This window comes from Homalodisca vitripennis, chromosome X (assembly GCF_021130785.1).
Source record: "Homalodisca vitripennis isolate AUS2020 chromosome X, UT_GWSS_2.1, whole genome shotgun sequence".
In the NCBI taxonomy this organism is placed as follows: domain Eukaryota; kingdom Metazoa; phylum Arthropoda; class Insecta; order Hemiptera; family Cicadellidae; genus Homalodisca; species Homalodisca vitripennis.
In genome coordinates this window covers 27,667,786-27,688,383 of record NC_060215.1, presented here as the reverse complement: position 1 = coordinate 27,688,383, position 20,598 = coordinate 27,667,786, and the positions used below count along the sequence as shown (strand labels likewise).

The 20,598-nt window shown below is 33.5% G+C and overlaps 1 protein-coding gene across 2 annotated transcripts in view; it reads right to left on the bottom strand.

Moving 5' to 3' along the window:
* Positions 1-8,663: 8,663 nt before the first annotated feature.
* LOC124368833 overlaps positions 8,664-20,598 on the bottom strand; it is a 43,299-nt gene continuing 31,364 nt past the window's right edge. Inside the window, exons 14-21 of one of the 2 annotated variants that reach the window (XM_046826251.1) lie at positions 19,302-19,441; positions 17,949-18,166; positions 16,200-16,495; positions 15,223-15,361; positions 13,807-14,107; positions 11,928-11,994; positions 11,326-11,359; positions 10,271-10,459 (exon numbers count right to left, since the gene is read on the bottom strand). In XM_046826251.1, coding sequence (XP_046682207.1) covers positions 11,347-11,359; positions 11,928-11,994; positions 13,807-14,107; positions 15,223-15,361; positions 16,200-16,495; positions 17,949-18,166; positions 19,302-19,441 — 1,174 coding nt within the window. In that variant the 3' untranslated portion in view covers positions 10,271-10,459; positions 11,326-11,346. Of the gene's footprint in view, positions 10,460-11,325; positions 11,360-11,927; positions 11,995-13,806; positions 14,108-15,222; positions 15,362-16,199; positions 16,496-17,948; positions 18,167-19,301; positions 19,442-20,598 lie in introns of both variants that reach the window. The other variant, XM_046826250.1, reaches the window with a different exon arrangement.

The window sequence follows — 20,598 nt, the reverse complement described above, 5'->3', positions numbered from 1 at the left end:
TTAATCACTTGTCCTAATACTGCGCCAAGTGCAACATTACTTGCATCAGTGCTTAAGACGAATTCCTTGGAGAAATTTGGATACACTAATAAAGGTTCAGTTACAAGGATGGTCTTCAATTTTTCAAATGATGTTTCCGCTTCTTCGTTCCACTCAAACTTTTGGTCTTTTTTGGTTAATTTTGTCAGAGGTTTAGCGATGTCGGCAAATTTCGGTACATGCCTCCTATAGTAACTACATAGTCCTATAAATCCACGAAGTTCCTTTTCATTCTTGGGTCTTGGAAAATTTTTGACAGCTTCAATCTTATTCTGACATGGTTTGATTCCATCTCTCGATACAACATGGCCTAGGAAGTTAATTTCAGACTTTGCTATTTGGCATTTCTTCAACTGGATACTCAAATTTACCTCTTGAAATCTCTCTAGAACTTCACTAAGATCTTTAGCGTGCTGATCAATACTCGAACTGAAGATTAGGATATCATCCATGTAGGGCAAACATGCTTTTCCTTTCAGACCTGTGAGAGTAGTATCAACCAATCGTTGAAATACAGAAGGAGAATTGATCAATCCCATTGGCATGCGTGTATATTCATAATGACCATCAGGAGTACTGAAGGCCGTCTTCTCTTGACTTTCAGGGTGCATTTTTACCTGATAGAAACCTGAATTCAGATCCAGTGCCGAGAAGTACTGACTGCCTCCTAACATGTCTAAAGTTTCATGTATATCTGGAAGGGGATATATTTCCGGAACTGTAATTTTATTGAGTTCCCGATAGTCTACACATAGACGATAACTGATGGTACCATCAGAGCCTGCTTTCTTGGGGACAATGATTACCGGTGCTGACCATGGGGAAGTACTGGGTACAATTACACCTTTATCTAATTGTTCTTGTATCAAATTTTGTAGAGTACCTCTCTGTGATTGTGGCACTCTGTAAGGTTTCTTATTGATCGGAGGATGTTGGCTCGTGTTGATTTTGTGAGTAACTAAAGAAGTACACCCCAAATTCTCTATTCCTCCTAAGCTAAATAGACGCTTGTAGCGTTGGAGAACATTTTTTAATTTATTTTGGTCTTCAGTTGGGAGGTGCTTTAATTTTTCTTCAAGTTTTCCATTGAATTCCTCTGTCCTATTTTGTGTTAGATTTACTCGTTTCCATGCTCCTTTATTTGCTTCACTGTGTGGCTCTTCTATTTTGCAGAGCAGCGTATTCTTGTATATCACTAAATTTTCAGAGGTGATATTTATGATTTTGGTCCAACACATTCCTTTATTCACTTTTGAAAGGCTTCTAGCGACATTGATGCCATGAACTTTTACTAACGCTGGTTCTGTAATTACTGTTTTTCCTTCCATTTGTTCCATTTGATCCTTTTTGTTTTTGCTTAATTTTACTTGAATAAGCATTTCTGAACGGGCAGGCACGTTGATGTTTGTGCGACTATACGCTAAAATGTCAGGTATTTCTTCCTTCAGGATTTGTTTTGGTGGATTAAGGTTTGTTGAACTTGTTTCGTGGGAACATTGAACAATGCCAATGCCACTTCTCCTGCTTCGAGTTACAGGGGATTCTCTTTCATGGAAACTGCATGCTATCTTGTTTCCAATACTCAGAGACTTATTCTCAAGGTCAATCACAGCCTTTTTTCGTTTCAAAACATCGTATCCTAGGATAGCAATATAATCTTCAGGGAGATCTGTTGCTACGAAGTCACATTTTAAATCAAGTAACTCCAGTTGCAAGGTCTCTGTTACAGTGCCGTAAACGTTCATAACAGCACCAGTGATACCTCGTATTTGGATTTCAGTTGGAGTTAGCTTGTTCTGAGCCATTGTCCTATCGATCAGTGATACTTGTGCTCCTGTATCGATTACAATGAGACCGTTCACTCCTCCTATGCACCCTTGTACAATTAATTCACTCACATTTTCTTGTGTCAAAGTGGCAACAGCTTTGAAATTCAACTTCGCCTGTCTGAGTCCCGTGTGGTTCAGATTTAATGATTTCTGAGGTTCCCAGCGGCGTGCCTGGGTCCCTCGTTGTGGTTTAACGTGTTCGAAGCTGATCCACGTCCTCCATGCTGATACCCTCTGCTCCTGAAGGTTCCTCCTCTAGCTGCGCCTCTTCCTAATGCTGTATTTCTCATACCCCAACAATTGTTTGCTGTGTGTCCAGGTTTTCGGCAATTTTCACAATAATAGGTAGTTGTTTCACTTTTGCTTCTACAATCCCTCTCTTTGTGACCTTTCTTCTTACATGTATAACATACAATATCTACTCGCCTGGATTGGCATTCTCTGGCTTTATGGCCTGGTTTCCCACAAGTGTAACACGTAGTATCGGTGATCGTTCCAAAAACTCGCCTTGTCTTCTCCTCAAATTCGGATGGTCTTTTCTCTAAGTTGTTTAGAGCTATCGCCGTGGTTACAGCTTCTCTGAATGTTTTAGGGAACTTGATCCTGGTCTGCCGTCCTATTTCACCATTTAATCCTCTTACAAAGGCATCCATGGCTCTTCTATCGGCCTCTTCTCTCAGAATTTGGTTTGCTTCAGCGTTGTTTGTAACTCTTAGAGTTTTATCACTGACCCTTTTTACTCGGTCAGAGAACTGCTCAATAGTTTCTCCTCTGTTTTGTCGTATGCTAGCCAATTGCTCGAAGTAGTAATGATCTGGTAGGCTATCGCCGAATCTTTCCATAAAAGCAGCTTTTATTTCTTCTAAAGTTGTTGAGTTTTTACATTTTTCGTCTGACTTTGCAAACTGTAGAGCACTGCCTGTTAGTTTAAGTTTTAAAACTTGAAGTTTTTGAGCTTCACTCCAATTGCTGAGCTCTCCAATTCCTTCGATGTTGTCAAAGAAGGGGGCGACTAGATCTGCTTTCTCTCCATCGTAATGGGCTATACTTGAGACAAGCTCAAATGACGGCTTGCTGTCTGCAAGGGTCATGTCCATCGGGTACGGAGATGTTTCAGTTTTGTTCACCGCGGAGGTAGAAGCGTTGGCTAACGTTTCATCTAGTGTTACTTGAAGCGACCTCACTTTATTCGATATGGCATCAAAGGCGTCTTGGACCTCAACGGTCTTCCCTTCTAGGTGTACAGTGCCCATCGTTAATAATTTAAAAAAATTTGGTTTTCCTCTTTGGAATACAGTAGCTATACAATTCTCTAGGTTATCAGTGATATTCAATAGTTAAACTTAAACGCTCTAAATGAAATCCCTAAAAGACATTGACAGCAACAATGTGAATAACTAGTTTCCCTATTTTTCAGTAAAATAACTTTTCCCCTTTTTTTTTTTTTCAATTTTCGATAATGGATCAATCAAACAATAAAGTTTTTCGATTTCCAAATGATACCAATCACTAATCGGTAGTATTGAGTTATCAATGGATCAATAGTCTAACAATGCCTCGATATACAAGTATATCAATACTGTAATGTGACTCAATACAGCTGCAATAATATTAAATAATCGTATTTGTTATATGATATACTATGTGCTATTACTTATATACTCTAATAGTTAATCACATTAACTGATACCACTTTGTTTTCAGTATAATTCGAAATTTACCCTTTTTATAAGTCAGCAACAAGTTACTTCCAACAATTATTGCTATTATACTCTTTTACACTTATATTAAAATTTCTACGGGTTTCTTTTTGTATACAGATATTAATGAATTATCAATCAAATTGAACAGTAAGCTAATATAGAATCATTGGCATATCCCTATTTCCAAGCAAATGATTTTAATCAACACGTTATTCTGCTTATATTTACGCTGAAAACATGATGGACTGAATGCCCTGGAGGTGACGACCTGACATGGAGGCTTTGGCAAAATAAAATACTAGGATGTTATCCTTTTAATTTCTCTTATTTAAATAATTCTGAATCTGTTTGTCAATAAAGAAGTTTAATGCTTAAAGCCTGGCCTCAATGCTGCATTCACCATTTATTTCCAAAGCATTTTGAACCATATTATTTAACCAACTATTTACTAATAATACGTAGTCTAATCTTAGGTTTCGCCAATGATTTAATTTAATTTAATTTAACAAAGTTCCCACTGCTCACCAAATAGTGACAGGGCTGCCATCTCGAAGGCTGTGGATGATCGTGACTGCGTTGACGGAGATGACAACATCTGCGTAGACAGTGGTCGGCAGTTGGTAGTTCCGGTCTGGATCACTGGATGTCCGGTGACGTATGCCCTCCTTGTTCCTTTCTATGTTCTATGATGACGTATGATGATGGCGTCCAACTTCCGCTTCATAGTGTAATGGCGTTGCACATGGTGTAATAAGCACACAGAACTAATCCAAGTCCATCTTCGTTCATATAAGTTGAATTTACTCGAAATTTAGAAATATAACATTGCAATTAATTTGTAAATGAATTTAGAATAGTAGTTATTTGGATAATGGAGTGTAAACTGAAATGTTCTAATAATTTTCTCAACCACGTGGTACACTTCTTTATTTCTTTTAGAGTTCTTTTAAAGTTTTGAAATCATTTTGAAATAATTTGCTGGTTTAATTATCGTATCCCACCGCTGGTCACCACTGTAAGCCCTCCGATATTAGCCAGAGAGGCTCATGGTTAATAAAAGGGATAGCGTTTTGCTGCCACCACCCTAGCTCGTAGGGAAATTTAGAATAGTGGTTGAGAAGGGTCTTGAAATAATTACTCACGTTTCTCCTTTGTTTGAGTCCAATCTATATTCAAAATGCACTAAAACACTCGTAGGCGCACCCAAACTACTATATGTGTACCGGTGTGTTCGCATCTCACTCCACCAAAATAAACTTACTTCACACACTCTACATTGCCAATCCCTCCGCCTACCTCCGAGCCCTCAACTCGACTGCCGACCCGTGCTGACGAGTGCTGACCCTTGCATTTCCTCAGCACGGCCAGTCACCTCACATCACGCGGTTAAAGGGACTTGGGTTAGTCCAGTTAATTTACACACTGTGTAATTACTAAAATACCATCTAAAAATTACTATATTAAAATAGTAGTGTGCGTGCGCGCTACAAATACAACGCGCGGCCAGTTAGACAGAGAGAGAGAACAAGCTAGAGCGAGAGGGAATGAGGGGGAAACAAGCGCTCCTAGCGGCGGACGCGCTAAGCTCGTTTTGGCGGGAAACCAACTTGGCAGACTATTCTCCATAAGCTTTGCGCTTCTTATAAGGTTTGTATTCATTGATAAAACTATTGGAAATTGAAATGAAAAAGTTTCTGTGTGCAATAAGAAATCTTGTTAAATGTGTTGTGTATTCCGTGATCAAGTTCTTGATGACAAAAAGGCACAGACCAATACAAAATTATTATTTATTTTGTGATGTCTAGGAAAGGGATAAGTGAAAGACAATGCAATGGTGCATTGATTTAAAAAATAACTATAAGTTACCAATGCACACGATAAGGATTGCCATGTGATTGGCTTAACTTGTCAGAAAAAAGGCGATTGCAGTCGCCTGAAAGTGTAACCATAGGTTTCAAAAGGTTTCATCCCAAAAATAAAAATAGTACTGGAAAGAGTTATTGCTGACTAATTTAGTTTAAAATCACTTCTAATTGGTCAGAGAATCTATGAAACTTCAAAAATATTTTCAAAATTTCACAGAGTTGAATGCAAATAATTGTGGTGGAAAAACTTGACCAATTTGTGCTAGGTGAGTTATGGAGCTCCTAGAGAAGAAATTAAAATTAAAACAGACTTGTTGAAGCATTGACCTTCCTGGAAGGGTCAAATAAAAATGGCACATTATCAATAACATTGCAAGTGAAGGCATGTCCATTGTGAAACAAAAAAGTAGACAAGGGCATGGTGCCTTGTACAAAACTGCATGCCAATGTAAAGCTGTGGTTGACATCACAAGAAACAGAACATTAAAGAACTTGTCCCATAATATAACTGCCTTCATTTCTAATGGCAATTTCATAGAAAAATAGCTTAAAATGAACCTTTAAAAAGTACATAGTCTATTATGTTTATTTTTCAATTTAATTGTTTAACATTTTAATATCTCTTTTCAAAACATCAAAGTTACTTTATGGACAGCTAGTAGATTTGGCAAGTAGAAAATCATATCTTGAACCTAGTTTTCAGAAATGTGGATTTGTCGAATACATAAAAATATATTTCATTCCATGTCCCGACCAAACCTTCCATGTCCTTTGTCCATGTCCTTCCTGCTTCAGTAAGTTTTTAGGCCGACATTAACACAATCCAATGATTGGACAAATATGAAGTTAAGACTTGGTGTTATACAAATGCAACTTAGAACTTGGTGGTTTAAGTGATAAGATGTAGTCTTTTTCATATGATAGATAAATATCTATTAGACTATTGGGTATAAACAGGTAAAATGACGAGACCTAAAATGAATGTATCATTTTGTTTATTTAACAAGAAAAATAATTTCAAATTTAATTGAGATATTATGTAAAAAAATGTAACACAAAGAACTCATAGAAGGTTTTTCTATGATTCACTTTTGTCATCTTATGAATGTAAAAAACTACAATAATAATAACCTATTGTATGGAATAACAATACAATCAGGTTAAGGCCACATATAAACTATTATCTCTTTAACACTCAGAACAGGCATTCTCACCAAAAGCACTCATAACAAATTTTAAACAAAACCATTCGCTGAACATTTAAACATTGCAGTATTTAAGTAGAGTTTTTAAGTGTCTTTCTCTAAATTGAGTAACCACTCTGAGAATCCCATGCATTGTTCCTTTCACTTCCATGGTCTAAAACTAAAATATTTTACCACAGTTTTTTGTCTTTGTGGAGCAAACAATGTATTAATACACATAACCGTGAATTTTGAACTTTCTGAAATTATCGTAGCACAAATTACAAAAGTTTTGGGATGAGTTTTTTTTAAATGCTGAGCTAGCATTCCAGGTGAAGAGTTGGGGTGGCCCATGTCAACATTTCAATGTGATTCTATGTCTAATATTATGGAGAATAAATTGTTATGATACATTTTTCTTAAAAAATCTTGCTTAGCTTAGTATCACAATATTTTCAGTTGAATATACATTGGGTATTTCAAACATTAAAAAAAAACATAAATAGCTACTACTAAGGTAGGTACAGAAAATGAATAAACTAAGTCCCTATATATTGATGATAAAATACAGAGGTCTATATTTGTACACTGTACATTTTGTACAAACTTACAATTTATTAGGAATCTAAATATAGTTAAATTACATTGTACATTTATACAATTTTTATTTTTACAAAAGCAATGAATAAGCAATTATAGTTAAGTATACAAAATTTAAATTCATATTGTTTGAATTAATGAAAATGCAAACAGTGGTGTAATTTGATAATTTCGTTTCTTACAAAAAAAAGTGAACTAAATAAGAGAGTTGCTTGTATTAAGTGCATCTCTTTAGAGTTAGTGAAGTTGAAAAACAACATGTAGATTGTGATTCCTGACTTAGGCGTGCCACAACGCTTTAGTAAGATTTGTTTATTTTAACCTAGTTTGTAATTATGTATTAGGTTAGTTCTTTACCTGAAGAAGAGATCAGATTGCAGATCTCGAAACGTAGTGTTACTGATTTCTTGTTTCATTGAACGATGGCAAATGTCCGGAAAAATCCTGTTTCCTTCATAAATAAGAGAGCTTTTTTTCAATTGAACAGTCGATATTTTACTTGAATCGTATTGAAACTAATCTCTTCACCACCCTTGCAATGGATTTGGTAAGGAATAAAAATGTCATTCTCTTGATAACTGTCAAGTTTTCCCACATTCATTTGGTCCTACTGACCGGATCTAGGCAAAACTAGATTAAACCCTAGAGAATATAAGTTCATATATAGAGGAGACATGCTATATAGAGCAGAGTATAATGCAGTTTCTTGGTCCCACCCGAGAGGGTTCGTCATGAAGACCCAAGGTCATACCAGAGTTCATCTCCAGCTAGATATTATTGCATGTTTTCTTTATATAAGGATTAAACACTCCTAAACTCATTCTGGTTCATTATGACCCTCTCCTGTGCTGGATGGAAAGCACCGAATGGAAAGTTTACATAATGTTACTAGAATATTATTCTCAGTAAGTCAATCTTTAAAAACAAGTTGACATGGATCAAAGTAAGTTTGGTCAATGCAACCCAGAATCTCTACCCCGATGACGACTTAACTGGACAGCAGTGTAATATAGCTCCGCACACAGTTCATCTGGGACTCATGTGATTTGCCCCAGACATGTAAAGTAGCAGCAGGTATTGCCTATCCTAAATAATGTTCTGTGAAATCGAAATGACTCGGACTTAACGATTTTTAATTTTGAAATGGCTCAGAGAAGGAAAAAACCAATTTGATGTTCTCGTAAATCAAACCAGGAACTTGTCTGATATTTAATTACCACAGATAAGTAAGTAAACCACAACAGAAATGTTTTAAAATTAGAACCACCACCTCGTGAAATCATAGAGGATAATTATAATTTTTTCTCCGCAAAAAGTATCCCTAGCTCCATTTGTCAATAAAGTTTTACTCTTAGGAAGCATATTAAAAATTAAACCACTGACTGCAATAAGGATAATGGATGAAAACCATCAAAGAATGAGTTGTACAAAATAAAACACTTATTCCACCATGCACACATATCGTAACAAATCTGAGGATTTGAATTACGATTAAAATTGTATTTCCTTTACATCACAGGGAATGTTATACTTAAAGTAGCCTACATAAACTGATAAAGAAGAAACATAAACTAGACTACCTCAATTTAATATTATGGTCAACATATGGCAATAAATGATTAACAGTCTTTTAACAAGTTAAATTCTAAATTGCTTATGTATGATTGTAAATTAAATTATTATGTGGAAATAATCAACTGTAAAGTGAATCATTATTATGAAACAAGTAAAATGTAAATATAATTACTGACAGAAAATAAGAAAACAAAAATAAGCAAAATAACATAACTATAAATTAATACTTTGAATATAAAAATACAATAACTGATAGTTAAAAAATTAACATTATAATTGAACGTATAAACATATTGAATATTTTAAAAAACATTACATATATAAGCTAACAGACCCTTAAATATTAATAAATCACATTGACAAATTATGAAAAAAGGAAAGATTAAAAGCGCCAATCGTATTGGCTGCTAAACTTGCAATTACAAGCAAAGCACATAAGTTAACAATAATCATGATCCCAAAGCAAAGTCTGCAAAATTGTAGGTCATGTTCTCTGGTTGGAAACATCTTCCACGACTAGCTTTGCATCAAACTTGACGAGTTGTTGGAGAACAAGGGCAGGTAGGCTGATGGATTTACCATGGGAGGGAATACTTACGGTCGTGTCACTGGCAAGATTATTTGGTGACCTCGACCTTTGAGGAGGAAACTGAAGTAACACTGGGGCCCCCCCCACTACGGTAGACATTAATCGCTTTCTAGATGCAGTGGACTTGCGAGCTGTTTCTCTAATAGGTGAATGTACGGCTACTTTTAATGGTTCGTCATAGGAGTACATTTCCAGGGTCTGTTCAAGACGTTTCTCTTCCATTTCCGCCTTATTTAATTCAACTCGTGTGATTTTTCTTTTTTTCCCTGTATGAGAAACGATGACAATTTGACTCTTGGCGTGTTCAATGTCCTTATCAGATCCCTTTAAAACGACGGGTTTTACGTCAGATCCCTTGTGCTTATTCATTATGTGAGTCCTCGCACCGAAAGCAGTGGAATACACATTGTCACATTCAGTGCACACGTACGTGACAAAGTGCCTGTTCAAATGTTTTATCATCGGCCAGTACTGTGAACAAACAAAGTGACAGATAGGACACTTGTACAGTTTTTGTTGCCTCATCTGACCAGAACTGTCCGGGTTACTAGATGCAGGGCTACTGTTCTCTCCTGATAGATCCGACTTTGGTGTGTGGGCGATAACGTACGAGAACTCTTGTGTTGGGTGATCCATAAGAAAATGTCTTTTTAAGTTTTCCACTGAATATAAAACAAGGTCACACTGGGAACACTTATATTCCATAATTGTCGGCGACACCATCAAGACACACAGATCGGGATGATCTGTTCTGCAGTGAAGTTCCAAATGTCGTACATTATATTGGTTCTTGCACCAGTAGCACTCGTAATCTAGTTCACAGAGTACACTCGTCTTCTTGAACTTGAATAAAAGCCCACTTTCTTTGTGAGATTGTACAAAATGTTCCTTCAAATTAGTGAGATTCAATGCAGTGGCATTACAGTGAACACAACTGTAAGCGACTGATTCACCTTCAATTAACTGATTATCTAATGAAATTATTTTAACAGGCAGATCAGGATGAGTTTTTTTAATATGTTGTACAATCAAATTTTTGAACTTCGTTGTAACACTGCAGTAATTGCAGCCAAATCTGAAACAGAAAGTAAAGTTAGACAGAGGAAAGAACAGAATGGAAAACTTTAAATGCATGATCTTTCAAGAACAGAATTAAAAACCTTGAGAGGTTTTCATTAATTTCTGTTAAGACAAGTTTTAATCTGTTCTTTAATGATGGAAGGAACAACACAAATACTTAATAAATTTTAAATTTAATAAATGTATTGCTTCCTCTTTAAAACTGCTCAAATTATAAAAATAATCTTTTGGGGATAATCATTGAGCTACATATAATCTGTTTTGAAGTAGAGAAGAGTCAATTCTAACATATTCCTCCGGTTCTTAATGACACAGAAATCAAAGACAAAATTATCTATTTCTAAAACTTTAATTTATTTTTGGCGAAATTAAAAACAAGATTTCTGTTTTCACTCAAGTTTGGAGCATTTATGACCAACCTTTCTCATAAATCAGATTATACAGTTATTTTAATGACATCATATGGTGAGTCAAAGTAAATGCTTGTTATTGATAGACACTTCATTCTGAAGAAGGAAAAAGAGGCCATAGAGATTTTATGATCTTAATCCTCAAAGGAATATAGTATGAAATATATCGATGTATAATATGTAGATATTATATCCTGCAGTATACAGTCACACACCCTTATACCTTCCCTATCCTCTAGTGGTAATGTTTGGGTTGTCTTTACATCCAGAAACAGGTGGAGAAACTACACATTACACAGGACATTGAACACTCTTCTGGGACACATATGTACAATTTAAAGATAATATTTAATTGGTTATAGTTAGTTATGTTACATAAACAGAAAAAAACAAACAAGCATTTACAATTACTACAAAAATATATGGTCCTGTTATAGCAAATTATACATACCATATGAGTATTTATGTGTTGTTACGTCATGTCACTGTAAAATCAGGAAACATAAAAAACTGAGAAAGGAAATTTTTGATGTTTATAAGGAATAAAGATTCAACAAAACATGGAAAAAATGATTGCATCGCAATGAAATAAAACATAGCGAGTAATCAAGTTTGGCCCGCTACGGCAAAATTAACAATAAGACACTATATTTTCGTTACAATTTGTAATACCACAACAACAATAGATTCAATAAAGGATAATAAAAAAATATCTTATAATTATTTTCTAGATACAAATTATTTAATAGATTTTCAAAATGAATGCAGTGTATATTTGCATATTTCATAAAACTCGTTCTAGAGATGATTCTCTCTTCTTTATTCTTACTTCAAATAATTTCCTGAATTTGTGAATGTTTACAAGCAACAATTGATTTAATTATACTACAAAAAATCCTACATACAAAACACCATATATGTGTGTGTATTGTCACGTTTAATACAGGGAGAGACTTAAAGACAAAATAATATTGTTTTTATATTCATAAAATTATATGTATTTTGTTCTGAAGCCTATCTTCTTTTATACATTGCCGGACATGGATTTAGTACCTGTGTTTTGATGGAGATTCCCTCCTTTTCTTCTTCTCTGGTGAGTTTTTTGAAATGTCCTTTTCATCTAAAACAAGATCGTGGTGGCAGGGTAACAATTAGATATATATTTTTCATACGAGAGATTTAATTGAACTAAGGTGTAAAATAGTTAAATTGTGAATATTTGATTTTGAAGATAATTTTCAAGAACAATTATTTTAAGGACAGATGCACTACAGCACAGTCTTTTTTTTGTAATAAGTAAGTTGCTTATCCATAACAATTTGACACACAAAATAATTTATTGTTGGAAATTATTACAGTTTTTTAAAAGTAATTTTTACCAATAGAATCCTTACACTTTAGAAAAATAAATAAGTATTGCCAAACTATTCCACAAGTTTTTTCTCTTTTAGACTGCTACAATAAAATATTAATTGAACATTTTTACAACACTGGATCAAAAAAATAGGATTGGATCCCTATGTTTTAATTTACATTTTCATATAAAATCTAAATTATAATTGTTTAGAGAGGGAGAGAGAAGAGAGGAGTTTATCCCATATTTAACCATTTCGAATTTTGGGAGGGATACAGACACTTGGTTAAGCATCTTAACAGTGAAAATTAAATCAAAATTGTTGAGAGTGGATGTTAAGACTATTTTTGTTTTTGAGTTAGTGAAGTTATTTTAAAATAAACAGAAATTTGCTGCCTGATGTTCAATTCTATACAAAGACATAATGATACATCTTTGACTACTTTGTATTACATTAAAAATTAGCTCAACTTGTGCGAATTCAAAAATAGTATTCACCTTCTTATTTTACCTGATTTTTTTTATCTAACTCAATGATCTAGTTGATTTTTCCGGTGGTGAGTGAACCAAAAGTAGCAATTAATTTTATCTGGAAATATAAAGATTTCCTGATAATATTATAACAATTGAACTACTCGAGGATAAAAAAGTTCAGATACCAAAGTTTGAGAGTTAACCACAAACTGACCATTAGAGCTACAACAACTGAAATTACATTAAAATTTTACGTGATTTTATTTGCGTTTGGCAACAACGAACAGGGTACCAAGGCTTTGGTACTCTTCAACCAAACTGCAACTTTGAAATTCATAACTTAGAAACTTGGGGTTTGATTAAGATCAAACTTTTATAAGCCTGATCAAGACAAAGATAGTTACAAAAGTACTGCATTAGAGTGAAATTTTACAATTATTTGAAAATAAGTTGTTTTTATATTACCATCTTCATTGGTTTCGTTATGGATCTCTTCAAGTCATCATCTTGGGGGATGTAATCTTTCTTGTAAACCATTATTTAAATTTTTAACACAAATTTAATTGAGCAGCTATTGTTAATTTACCGCAGCAACACCTGATCTTCTAGACTGCCCAGGGTAGCCTGGCAATACATTATTTTTATTTCAAACATTTGTTATTATGAAACTATTGAAAAGTACGCAAGCTTTAAAAAAATTAGGATTTACATAAAAATTGTAGACAAAGTCAGTTTATTTAGATGAAAGACTTAACTATACAAAAATTATTTGCATAATTTATAAAAAATATAAACTCTTTATTTTATCTGTGTAGTATAGACATTATTTTTGTGTGGCATATATGGCATAGGATTGTCACATACTTATGTGACCATGTGATTCTGTCTAAGATCATGTAAAAATATTTGAATCTTTATATTGAGTGATTATTTAAGTTATTTTAATTGGTGTGACTTTTTTTAGTTGTATTGTGATGTGCATACAAAACTGTATTATTATAATTATGCCAATAAATGATTTGATTTTCAATCGTAAATATGAAATATCCTGAGACTAATCATATGATTCTGTCCAAGATCATGTGAAAATATTAAAATATTTACCTGATGTCAGGTAACTGGTGGCAGTGCAGGCAGAGCTAGGGGTGTCCCCTCCTTCCACAGGACTCCAGTTGGCAGATACACCACTGGTGGATGGTTTCTCTGCATCCACAGGCACAGATAAACCACAAGCAGTTGCTGAGGAGGTTGAGGGTTGAGAGGTGACGGTTTGCACTTCGCTGCCCACATCTAATGAGGATCTCCTTCTTTTTCTGACTACTGTTATAGTTTTTGGCAGAAATTCTTCGGTTGTGAGCTCTCTAGTTGATGCTATCTCTATCTGTGTTCGAATAACCTTTTCAACCTGAAATTCAACAGCATATTATCAGCAATAAAATGTCTAGTAGGCGTTGTAGTATGTGGGGTAGCTTTCCTTCTAACCAATCCAAGCAAAGAGACTGATACTGAAGCAAAGTCATTTAAAATTACATGTATTCATGATCTGACCCATTATTGTTCACAGTTTTAAAATATTTCAGGGATTAAAAGTAATGATATTATATAATAAACCATAATTTTCAACTATTTAGTGTTGACAAACTAAAATACCAATAGAGTATTTTATCAGTAAAAGCAGATTTTTTTCTAACTAGAAAGACCAGGACTAAAATGTGCATCTTGTAGCATTTTCGTTAAAACACAACTTATTCAAGTTAATATTAAAATATTTAAATGGTTTCTTCAGCATTTTATTCAGGATTACTCTTTAATTTTAAAACAGAAGACGAAAACAACTGTTCTTATATGTTGGGATAGGAGATACAAAAATTGTATAAAAATTACAGTAAGGAATGACATGAGACACTTATATACCCTATTAATACTAAGCACGAAACTTATAACGTTCCAAATATGATCCATATCGCCTGCTCGATCCACCCCAAATAGTTTTGTGTATGTGTGTGCGCACGCGCATTCATGCACGTATGTGATAAATCGTTTGCTGATCCTCAAAAGATTAAAGCAATTGTTGCTCGAATAGTTTAGTACTAAAAACAACAAAATTTACAGCCAATGTGAGAATGATTTGCCTCAGGGAAACAATACTGAATATAAACAAACCCCTCTCGCCTAATAATTCATAAAACACTGTTTCTACCAATTGTGGTCTGAGACAGGATTCTTAAACTCAGATAGACATAAAGATAGTATAGATTGACTACCTTACACATGTATTAAGAACATTTATAAAAGTACGACTATAACATGTTTTAACCATCTGTTATTTGTGTGCTGCTTATCAATCAATCATTCATGATGCGATGAATCTTTCCAGATGCGGCTGTCGAACATCTGTAATTTCAATCAAAAACTACTCTAGTCATCAACATTAAGAATGTTTTCTGTATTTATAAAAGTTGATTTCCAAACAACTTTTGAAAGTTTAAAATATATTTTAAGATGAATAATAAGACATACCCAGTCTTCCATGTCCTGGTTTGTATTTGTCTCCACATAGCCGGCACATCTTTCCGAGTCAATGTTGTGGACTTTATTGATGTGTTTCAGAACTTTGGTTCTCTGTGTGGTGGCAAACTTGCATGTTACACAGGAAAACCTGACACAAACGACATAACAATAATTTAACAGGAATATAACTAAACTAAATAAAATATTACAAGCTTCAAAAGAGGTTTACATAAATAATGTATAGTACAATCAATTATACAAAGCATTAAGAAATGTACTCTATTTTATATTTATATAATGTACTAATTTATTTATTAGTTTCTGAAAAAAAAGATAGTAAAACAAATACGATTACTGCCCATCCGAATTGCCTTTATTACCTGTTTCTCTACAGGAATGATCTTTGAATTTTTAAAATCCATTTTATGATTACAAATAGTAATTATTGTATTGTGTAATCTATTTAATATTCAATTTACAGAATCAGAAATTTATTTCTTATTTGGTACATGCCAAAGTATACAAGGAACTGTCATACAAATAATAAAATACATAACAAAAATCTATATTTAAATCCAGTCAGATTCCAGACGCTGCACTAAGAGGAAGGTGAACTGGAGTTAAACTCAACATTCACACTCAATCAACACTTCCCACCATAACTATGTTATGTATGTGATAAGCCATACATAATATAACATAGTGTATAAATTAAATTAACATACATAAAGAAACATAAACATACTACTATATTAAAATCAAACAATCCAATCCATAACTGCTCTCATATTAAATAATTAGATAAATACCTAGTTAATTAATAAATTTACTCCATCAATGGTTGATAAATGTCTACAATTCCAGTCATTTTGTCTGAACTCAAAAATTACTATCAGCATGTTTTTTCTCGTTCACTTCTTAGTCCATTGATACAAATTATTCAGGTTGCTTATAGTAAATATATCCATAATTTTTTTTTAACTTACGGCTTGTACTCAAGATCCTTGTACAGATGTTCTCGCATCTCTTGCCTATTCTTGACTTGGAAGGTGGGACATCGTGGACACTCAAACAGTCCGTCATATGAAGGTCGCCCAAAAGACCCAAACTTTAACTCCAGGATGTCAAGATCGCTCACATCCATGTTGATGCAGGTGGCCACTGGAGGCGGTGCATCTCCCTTTTCGTCCAACTTAATTCCTCTAATGAGCTTTATCCTCTTATTATCTCTTTTCCAAAGAGGAGGAATAGGTGCAAGATTCGGTTTTTTAACCTCAGTGACCTATAAAATTAACAGTTTAAAGTTATTAAATAAATAATAATAATAGTTATAACAATAAAAATCTCCTCCTCCAGCTGTGGAAGAAATCTCAAATAGCAGATTACGCCAAGCATCAGGTAACTTTAATATTTTATATTTCTAATAAAAGTACTGCAACCTGAATATCCAAAGAAATGGTAAAACATGTAAAGATGATTCATTACAGGGGTTCCACAAGTACAGAACTACTAACCGAAAAGTCAAACGAATTTCAAAACATTTACTCAGAAAATAAAGGAAACTAGTACAGATAAAAAAATCACTGATATGATTACAATTTTGATTAATTTAATCACAAACAAAAAAAAAAAAAAATTCTAGACTGTACTGAAACCTTTATGAATATCGCAGTGACTGAAGCAGACAAGATACCCAACACAGCTTTTTTCCTACAGCAAAAAAAAAAAAACATTTATACCAAACAACGGCAAGAGAGAAAAGGATCTTTGAAGTAAATAGAAGGATAAACGTTAAAATTCAGTTGTATTTTCAGAGAGAGGCTACCCAGTAAACTTTGTGCAACCAAAGTCCATACAAAACACTACTGCGTAACAAATAAATAAGTTTCCACGACCATCCACCTTATTACACTTCAGTAAAATTGAACATTCCAAAAGCAAGTCATTAGTTGGTTCACTGGACTTCACACCCAAGTTCCAAGAACCCTTATCAGCCCCTGTGCTAAAAAAAACTCATGTAGGTAAAAGTAAACAGCCTGTAAGTTAAGTAACTATTCTTTTTTTTAACACAAAGACATGATGATATAAATTTAAAAATGAACCGAAAAATTGTATGTTTTTGACCACGAACCAACAAAATGGACCGGGCACATTGCTAACAAGTTAACTGTCATGCCAACCACAATAGAATGGATATAAATATCCTACATAAATGTAATAATGTACTCATGTTGTGAAAAAACACCTTTCTTCCAAGCAAGTCTGTCTGGAAATTACAATATCATGCTGGTCCATCAGTCAACATATTTTTTTAAATAACTTTTTCTGTATTAATAGTATAATGTAATGTTATTAGTTTTGTTTCTAAGTACACAAGAAAAAAACACAAGACATACATTAGGAACAATTTCTTTTTACTTTGCATAAGTTTTTCCCATCATAATATTTGACAATAGTTTCATCTGTTTTAGTAGGATTTTGAAACAGTCTACAAAGATTAGTGGTTTTCCAGGACATATTTCACAGAACATGGCAAAATCGTACAAATGGCTTTTTGATCTTGTATTGAATTTATCACCACCAATAATTAATATTCACTTAAGTAAATATCATTGCGTTAAGTACTCGTAATTAAACCTATATTCCATTAAACTAGCAATATTCATTTGTATTCACAGAAAATAATAGAATAATAACATTTTGAATTTCTAAACAACATATGATTTGAGTCTTACCTTTTTGTACAGCATATTAACTTCACAAGCGTCTTCCTCCGGATGGTAGGCCTTAAGGTGGCTTTTGAATATGTGGTCTGTGGCACTTTCATAGTTGCACACAGAACATTTGAAAGGTTTAGCCATCTGATGCTCAGTGGCGCCGTGAGACAGCATCGCTTTCTTTTTCTTCGTTTTGTAGCTGCACATGGTACAACACAGCCACTCTTCTCCGGCCACTGTCGATACAATTTTTATTAACTTACTATGTAAATAAAACACAATTACAGTTGAACTGGTCACCAATGACAATGATGAATTTTTAATGGATGCCCAAAGTAAGAGAACTCCATAACCTAACTTTAAATTCAGTTACATCATTCCTAATGTTATAGTGAACCAGTTTCACAGTGAAGGGCTGTATATTTGGGGTGGTGAAATGATCAGATCCCTAGTTCATGTAACAGGATTTAGGATATTTGGCATTGTTATATGTTACAAAAGGTATAACACGTTTTAAGGATTGGAATCTATCCTTTGTCAGGTGGGAGGGTATTAATACATACAGAAATAAAGTATTTCCAATCCTCCAAATGTTGTGTTATATCTTTTGTAACATATAAACGAGGGCAAATATCCGAAATCATGTTATCCTTTTAAACCTTCCATCGTCAATACGGACTTTTAAACAAAGAATCCCTAGTGTATTATATTTTAATATAAACCCATTAGATTTTTTAGGAAGTTTCTGACAGAAAACAGTGCATTGTCTTTAACATTTCTGAGGGAATTTCACTTCACAGCACCTTTGTACATAACTATAAAAGAGTGGTGTAAATTAAAAACAGGCTAAATAGCCATGGCGGACATCTTACAATGATGTACTAAATGCAACTATTTATTTTTCATTACAAAATAACAAATCCAGTTTTGTAACAAAGGCAAAATATTTAAATCATGTGTCACTACAATGTACAAGTAGATTACATGTCAGTACAATATAAGGCCACTCAGATTCTGTTTACATCTATAATGATTAATTTTCAAGGTAATGTGGAAATTAGTTACAGAACTAGAAGACATTGATAAAGCAAAGGTTGGTAAATTTATTAATTTTTTGCGCCTAGAAACCGTTTAAGTAGTTTACTTTTTAGAACTTTGTTTTTGCACTACATAAAAAAAGATACCAAACCAAAATAATATAACTATTTGTATTGTAGATTTAGAGTACAATTACAAAACTGCATCAGAATGTCTATTGACAAATAATTTTCAAAATTCTAAGGATTTACATATGTGCACAAAAGTTTGATGTGTATGATCTAATTCATTTTCTTATCAGCTAAATTTTAATAATAAGAGAAGATAAGTTACCCTGTTCATCGGATTGGTCAGCAGGAAGAACAGGTTTAGCCACTGGTCCCTCCACTTGGTTAGGCTTCGCTGTCCGCACCACCAGAACAGAGGCTGCTTCGTCTGGATGAGTGTCTGACTGATGTTTTTGAATTGACCTTCTACGGATCAGATATCAGAACTCATTACTTTATGGCAATAGGAACGGAAAATAAATATATCAACAGAAAATTTAATTATAACACTGAAAAAAAAAAAAAAAAAAAAAAACAATTGAACCCTTCCCACACCGTCGACAGATAGACAGATATACTAGAATGGTAGAATTTGATCAAAACTCCAAATACAGTTACATCCGATATTATAGATTATGTTACTTGGAAAGTTTTTTTAATTCACAAAAGGCCTTCGAAATGCCCAGTGCACGCTCTGTGCTTATCGTGGTTGCCAAGGAAGTATTTATAAACGACATTCACTCAACGGCAGGGGAAGGCGAGCGAGCTTTGTCTAACTCTGACCACCTGCTCGTCAGTTCTCTGCGTCTCCAACAGAGCCATAACCAAACATATCTGTGGCATGTGTTACCGCTTTCTCACTTGTTACAATGTGCGTATCTACTACATCTCTTTATTACTCTTAATCGTGTGGTAGTGTTGTGATTAGTTTGAAATATTTATCTTGTTTTATAGTAAAATGTAATTAAACTAAAAAGTTTAGTTACATTTAAAAATTAAATTAAAATTTATTTGAAATAAACAGTTTTTTAAATAGTTCTTTTTTATTTTTATCAATAAATACACTAATTTTAAGTGAAATTATCTGTTTTATCATTTTTTCCTTTTACGTTTTATAATTTAGTTATAATAAAAATTAGCTTTGAACTTAAAGAAACCAAAATTGTTTACTTGTAAAATATAACTTATTGTAACTACTCAACACGGATATAACTCAAATACTTTTGGCGTAAATTTGGTGTTATAGGAAAGTCAATGGATTTATTAGTGGCGTGCGAAGGGTTAATGATTTAATTTACAATAATAATTGAAGAAATATGCCTGTTCTATTAACCACAAACCAATATTAAACCAATAGATGGTTTGAACAATCTAATGATTAAATTTTAATTAAATTTGAACAAAATATACATTCAATTGCTGTTAAAAATTTACTCTTTGTGTATAAACTATCCAACATTTTACTGTGCAATGAAAAGAATTATATGGCATTTGACTCTTCGATGGTTAGGTCAATTCTAAACATTGGAGGTTCAATTTAGATTTATAATTCAAAATATCTCGGCTTTCATTTCATTCATTTA